Source organism: Vitis vinifera, chromosome 5 (assembly GCF_030704535.1).
Source record: "Vitis vinifera cultivar Pinot Noir 40024 chromosome 5, ASM3070453v1".
Classification (NCBI taxonomy): domain Eukaryota; kingdom Viridiplantae; phylum Streptophyta; class Magnoliopsida; order Vitales; family Vitaceae; genus Vitis; species Vitis vinifera.
This window is the reverse complement of record NC_081809.1, coordinates 550214-557695: the sequence shown is the minus strand read 5'-3', so window position 1 is coordinate 557695 and position 7482 is coordinate 550214. Positions and strand designations below refer to the sequence as shown.

The 7482-nt window shown below is 29.3% G+C and overlaps 1 protein-coding gene across 2 annotated transcripts; it reads right to left on the bottom strand.

The window, feature by feature from the left end:
• Positions 1-3890: 3890 nt before the first annotated feature.
• On the bottom strand, positions 3891-6447 carry LOC109122642 (probable polygalacturonase). 2 transcript variants are annotated; one of them, XM_059736693.1, is made up of 3 exons: positions 6371-6447; positions 5394-5487; positions 3891-4917 (listed from the first exon to the last, which is right to left on the bottom strand). In XM_059736693.1, the coding sequence occupies exon 3, from the start codon at positions 4874-4876 to the stop codon at positions 4241-4243; it is 636 nt and encodes a 211-aa protein (XP_059592676.1). In that variant the 5' UTR covers positions 4877-4917; positions 5394-5487; positions 6371-6447; the 3' UTR covers positions 3891-4240. The 2 variants fall into 2 exon arrangements, with proteins under 2 accessions (XP_059592676.1, XP_059592677.1); XM_059736694.1 differs by having other exon boundaries at positions 6308-6387.
• Positions 6448-7482: the final 1035 nt, after the last annotated feature.

Here is a 7482-nt window from a genome sequence, read left to right as displayed (position 1 = left end):
ATGCAGTGTCGGCCCCCACCCGAGCAGCTTCATGAAACGGTGGAAAGAGTTGGAAGAAGTCATAGATACTTGCTATAGGAGCTTCATGAAGTATGGAGAGGTATGGCATAGATACTTGCAGTGTCTGAATTTCCCAAATCCAATTTCAGATTGTGTACTTAGATTCGTGGAACTTGTTTTCTTGCTTTTTGTTAGGTACAATTGAGATGGGCTGAACCGCAAGGCCCGCCAGGATGAACAATATAATGGGCCTGAATTTTAAACCAGTGGATGGGCTTTGGACTGGATTCAGCTGTCTGAGCCCAATGAGTATTGAATGTGTTTCTGTATAAAATTAAATTTTTAACATTGAAATATAAGGACTTACTTAAAAACACATTTGGTAACTTTTTTTTTTTGGTTAATAATAGATTGTTTAAAAAAAAATTAAAAAAATATTATTTTTTAGAATAAATTTGAGGCATGTTTAGGTATTTTTCGTGGTAAAGAGTTTAGAAGCAATGAGAATATATATAGAATACTTTAAAACTTTTGCATAATACTTACTTACATGATGCTTTCATAAAAAATAAATCAATAAAAACAATTTTCATAGTTGAATTTCAAAACATAAAACAACTCAGAATTGTTTTTAAGAATTGTTCTTAGAAATAGTTTTCTATTAAGTCACATTCAAGGAATCGTTTTCATATATGCAAGTAATGGAATGAATGTGATGAAAAATAAAAAATAAAAAGTAAGGGGAAAGATATTGTAAATAAAGTGTTTTTATCGTGGTTCAATGACCTATCCACTTCCACACCTTGATGTATTTCACAATTTTAAAAGTTTTCTTAATCATGATTCTCCTTATTATTCTTTATGTCGAGATTTTTTAAGTTTTAATAGACTTTTTCAATCACTAAGGTGGTGTTTGCTTTTTCACTTAATTTTAAATATAACTTAAAACTAAATAATACTTAATAGTATCAACTATTAAGTTGTTTGTTTCTATAACAGTTTATTTCTATATAATATTAAAAAGTAAAGAAAAATCAACATGCTATTTTTGTCATTTAAAAAAAGTCAAATATTTTGAATTTTTTTATTTAGCTAAAAATTTATAATAAATCCTAAAAAGATAAATAATAATAATAATAAATAAATAAATAAATAAAAACAAATAAACAACTTAAAGTCTAAAAACAAATTGTTGTCAACAAAAAATTAAAAAAACAAGCACTTTCTAAATAAGATTCCTTAACCACTCGTACAATAGCTCCTTTAAGCACAAGATGTAATGAATGAATACAACTTTGGTGAAATAACTAAAGTGCTCACAATGAGAAAATAAACAAGTTTGGATTCAATATAATTTTTGGCTATCTAATTAAAAGGGTAATTGAAAACCCAATTTTGGAAATATAACCCTTCATCATTTTTTTTACCTCATTTTAATAAAAATACTCTTATTATTTTCTTATAAAAATAATCATTTCTTTTAAAACATACTATAAATACTTCAAATAATCAAGAGCATTTATGTAAAAAATGAATTACTCTTCAAATAAAAATATTGGAGGGAATAAATTCACAAATATATGGGGTATTTCATCCCTTCTAACTAATTATTTCTATAATTTAAAGAGTTTAAGAAGGCAAGACAACTAAATAAATGAAGTTTTCAAGTTATTGTCTCTATCATAAATAAAGTCCAATAATCACATTTGTATCGTTTTGTACAAAGACTAATTATTAGGCATATTTTGTAAAAACACTAATTATTAGACACATTTTTCGCTCAATCAAACAATCACACAGTTGACTAGAAACTAGTTGTTGGACATTTTTTTTTATAATCATTGGAAGACAAGAATACAATCGACTACTTTAATCAATTAAGCAATCATACAGTCGACTATAAACTAGTCATTGGACATTTTTTTTAAAATCATTGGAAGACAGGAATACAATCGATCACTTTGGTCAATTAATCAATTATTCAAGAAATTTAGAAAAATATTGGATAAACGACATATAGTGGATTATTTCAAATTGAAACTTAAGATCGGAAATCTTGCTTTTAAATCATGTAAAACACAAGTTTTTATCTTTGAAGTAATCAATCTCATTTTTAACAAAAAAAATCATTAATAATATATGAATGAATTCTTTTAAAAAATGTGATTATTTTTCATTCCCAAATACTTATGTTCTAAAGGTCAATTTTAAAGCATACTTGTCCCTACTATGCCTTATAAGAGAATATATTCTATACATGTGATATTGTAAAAAAGTTTAAAAAATAAATAAATAAATAAATAAAACCTCTTTTGTTTTCCTCTTTTGACTATATATCATCATTATCATACTTAAAATTAAATATTCAATCAAAATATTATTTTATTATCATCAAAATTTAAATTTAACCAAACTTTAGGCTAGTACGTTGATATGACAAGTTAATTTTCTATCTTAAAGTTTTAAAAACTTTGAAATTAAACATTTTCTTACACATTTATTTTTAAAGTTTTTAGCATAAAATTTAAAATAAAAAAATACATTATTTTCAAATTCATTTTGAAAATTTTTATTTTAAAAATAAAAAATTTAATAAAAAAAAAAAGGCAGGCCAGTTTTTTTCCCTCTTTTTACCCTACAGTTTAATTAATTTGAGGTTAGAGGAAAGCTATAAAAGAAAGAAAATAAAAATAAAAAAGAAAATGAAAGAATGAAAAATATAGCAAAAAAATTTAAAAGAAAAAATCTACAAGCTAATATTTTTTTCTTATTTGAGATGATATTTTATATTTAGCTTTACTATAAGCTAAAGTTACCAAAACCATGATCACAAAAGGGTAATATTGATGTAATGAAAGATTATGAAAAAAAAAAAAAGTTCTATAACAAGCAATATTTGCTTGACTTTCATTTAAAAAAATTTTAAAATCAAAATACTTTTAGTAAAATTATCTAAACATGTCAAACCTAAACGAAGTGAGTGTTTCATATTAAGTTATTTTTTAAGCCAAAAAACTTATTTTAATAGAATTAATCACATAGATAAAAAGTTGCTATCGTGGTGGGAAAAAGGTTTTCTTTCATTTATTAAATGCTAATAAATTTTAAATTATTGAATTCATAAATCTTTTAATAAAGGTCTCGTTACGTTACATCTAAGGTTTTATTGTGTTGACATCTTATGTCTGGTGTTATTATTTATTTTATATCCATTTTATTGTTTTATAGTTTAATCTCATTGATTGTACTATCATAAAATAATCTAAATTTGATTACTATGAGATTTTAAAGTTAGATATGATGTCAATCATGGTATAGATTTTGAAAGATATTATCAAATCAAATATTTAGGGTATTTGATAAATCAATTTAATAACTTAAAATGATTTAATAATTTAATTTATATTAATTTAAAGTTTTCAAATAAATTTTTTTATAAATATAATTTTAGATTTAAGTAAAGATAAGTTAATTTTAAATATTAAATTAAAATAATTAACTCATTCTTAGTTAAATCTAAAACTATATTTAAAATAAATAAAAACAGAGATGGATATAAATTAAGTCAATAACTCACTTTAAATCATTGACTTGATTTACCAAACACTTCAAAATCTCACATTTACAAGACCTGAAGTGGATCCTTTTCAATGAATATTGTCATATTTGTTGGAGTGTACCCAAAATCCAAATATTTCAGTCTTTTTTCTCTTTATTTCATTTTAAAATAAAATAATAATCATTATACCATGAACTTTCAAAAGTACCATCATTATGTCAGTGGAGATGGGAAGCTGAAAGCCTGAAACAAATCAATGGTGAAAGACACCAGTTTTCCAACAACAAAAAAGGCCAAATCTGATTCCAACTCATCCAGTCTATCTGTGCACTTTGACAACTGAAACACTTTATTCCAATTCACATTTCACTAGAAATTCCATTCCATATCTACTCAATATTCACTGAAAAGGGTTTACAATGAAATAACAACTCAGCAAAATGTAAATATAGAAATAAAGAAATTCAAAGAGCAACACTACTAACATCTCAGAATCCTCTGTGCAATCACTACCAAAACTTTTCCTTACACATGAATGAAGAAATGAGGCTGTACATATATAATCTGCGGATGACAACATGCAAGAATGCAAATGGGGGAAATGGGGAAACAAATATTCTAGACAGGGTCTTATTGGAAAGAATCTAGGATTGGGGCTTGAAGAAAAATGGAAGAATGGCATCATAAGACTGCAGTCTGAGTGGGAGAAGAATTCAGGCGGGAGAGACAGGTTGAAGATGAGTTCAGTAATGAGCTCTCAAGGCTTGGGCATGGTTCAGGGAACACCCATTGGGAGAACCCAGAGACATTTGAGCAAACCCAAGAGATGGAGGCAGGAGGAGTAGTTGATAGGGAGATGTTGGATAGACAAATGGAAGTGAACGGGGATTCTTGAATACCAGTGAAGCTTCCAGCAATGGTTATGTTTGTGCCGATCACATTCTGCAAGGTGATGTGATCCAAGACAGGGAGTGCATTGGGGTCAAAATGGTCATCTGGGTGGGAGCCGATTTGGCCTGTTGCACTGAAGGCTGTGTGGATGTTTTCCATTGCGACATCTGATATGATGATTTCTTGGATATAACCACCTCTTCCCTTGGTAGTTCTGAACTCGATGCCACTGAATGAGTTGTATAGGTGGACCTGCTCCACACAGACGTTAGAAATGCCACCAGACATCTCACTACCGAAGGCCAGGGAAGAGCCAGATGATGATTGAAGGTTGACCCGTCTGATGTGTACATTTGTGGTGGGTCTACCATAGGCAATGCCATATTCATCCCAGCCACTCTTGAGTGCAATGGCATCATGGCCCATGGCAATGCTGCAATCCTCTATGCAGGTGCTATCTGAAGAATCTGAAATCAAAACATTATACAAAGTTGACTTAGCAAAATTCTTTTCATGACTGAACCCTTCCTGAACATAGAAAAAAGTAAAATTATAATCTACATGAACCACTAAACAAACCACAGGTAACAACCTGTTTCCTCTTTCAACAAATATCCCTATCAATATACTTAAACATTCATATATACATTAAAAACTAATATAGATTTTCAGAAATATCTTACCAATCGGAAGAGGGTTCAAACAATAAACAAAGACAAAACAATTCTAGCACTGATAATTAAAGATCCAAAAGTTTATCAAATTTAGTAAAAAGAAACAGACCAAAACCTACAAAATTATTGTTAAACAAGTGAAAAACAAAACATTAAATTATCTATTATCACTCTTGGAGACTGACGGTATGAAAATAAGTTCAAATGCCTCAGATTCCTTCACCTCCATTCTTAATTCCTAGCCTCTTCAACAACCAAGTTTCAAGTACCTTAATTCGTCCATCTCCAGAACTGATAGCAAAGAAGTCCAAAGAAGGGGTAAAGGTTGTTAATAAATCTCGGATATTCGATGGGCCCATGGTCCTGTATCAAAAGAATAAATTAAATGTCAAAGTCCTTACAATTCATAATTTACAAATTAGAAATGAAATTGTAGATATACGAGAGGTGTTCCAAGACGTTATTAAGGGAGATTGACTGTAACTGCCTATTGATAAAGAAACAAAACAACTTACCATGACGAAAATAATATAGCTCAAAATCACAGTAGGAAGTGCCAAAAAAAGGTGGCAATCCTCTGAAACATATGATGAAGAAGATATAAAAAAATATATAAGAAAGACACAGCATTAAAAATTTTAAAGCTCGCCAATATGTTGCCAATCCAGTAAATCATTTCATTAACTAAACTGATTCAGCACTTAAGCTCTAATAACCTTTGTTTGGTAGCCGAGAAAATGGAAGAGAAGGAGGAAAAAAATGCAATATCATGCTATCTGTTACTGAATCAAGCCAAACAATTCAGTTAAACTTGGCTGAACAGCAGTTTTAGCTTTCTTAGCCTGAATAACGAAAATTCAAGATTTTATCTATTTTACTTTCCTGCATTTTCTCAGCTTCCCGGTTTGTCTACGGACAAACTAGAGGAAAATAAAATAAAAAATAAAAAGAAAACTAAAACCAGGTATTTTCAGTTGTTCTCCATAAAAAGCAAACGAAAAATCAACAGAACTAAATCCTGAGCAATTACCGATCCGGCTCAGGCTGAATTTCCGGTTCTCTTAGAAAATATTATATAGCAGTTCCAATAAGGGACCGTCGTGCATCATTATACTAATTTTCCTCCGTTTTTCGGCAACCAAACAGAGGATAAACTTGTTTTGAGGAGAAGATGCACGCTTACCTGTTTTGGCGACCGGCGGCGGCGAGATGCAAAGAAAAAGAGAGAACGAGAGAGGGGTTTTACCTGTTTTGGCGACCGGCAGCGGCTAGAAGCAAAGAAAAAGAGAGAACGAGAGTGGGGTTTTAGGAACGCAGCCGCGTAGCTGCTCATTTCGCAAGGGCCCCTTTTTTATTTCTTTTTCTTTTTTTTCAATTTTAGGATTTTTCATTTTAGCCTCCATATTTGAGTGTATTTAGATTTGTGGAACCTGTTTTGGGGCTTTTTGTTAGGTACAATTGAGATGGGCTGAACCGAAAAGCCCGCCAGGATGAACAACATTAATGGGCCTGAATTTTAAACCTATGAATGGGCTTTATACTGGATTCAGCTGTCTGAGCCCAATGAGTATTGAATGTGTTTCTGTATAAAATTAAACTTTTAACATTGAAATATGAGGACTTACTTAAAAACACATTTGGTAACTTTTTTTTTTGGTTAATAATGGACTTTAAGAAAAAATTAAAAATATATTATTTTTTAGAATAAATTTGAGGCATGTTTAGGTATTTTTTGTGGTAAAGAGTTTTGAGAAGCAATAGAAAATATATAGAATACTTTAAAAACTTTTGCATAAGATACTTACTTACACGAGGCTTTCATGAAAAATAAATCGATAAAAACAATTTTCATATTTGAATTGCGAAACATAAAACAACTCAAAACTGTTTTTAAGCATTGTTCTTAAAAATAGTTTTCTATTAAGTCACAATCAAGGAAGCTTTTATCTTTTATTTTTCTATGTTTCATCCTTGCATAAAGGGAGTATAAAGACTAAAGTTAATCTAATTAACAAATTTGGATAATCATCCAATAAATGAGTAAATTAGGTGATGATCTCTTTATATATGCAAGTAATGGAATGAATGTGATGAAAAATAGAAAAAAGTAAGGGGAGAAATGTTGTAAATAAAGTGTTTTTATTGTGGTTCAATGACCAATCCACTTCCACACCTTGACATATTTCACAATTTTAAAAGTTTTCTTAATCATGATTCTCCTTATTATTTTTTAAGTCCGGATTTCTTAAGTTTCAATAGACTTTTACAATCACTAAGATGGTGTTTATTTTTTCACTTAATTCTAAATATAAGTTAAAACTAAATAATATTTAATAATATCAAGTATTAGGTTGTTTT

Bases quoted from the DNA above. Each gene is read 5' to 3' on its own strand.
- LOC109122642 (XM_059736693.1), bottom strand. From the start codon at position 4,876: ATGGGCCATGATGCCATTGCACTCAAGAGTGGCTGGGATGAATATGGC.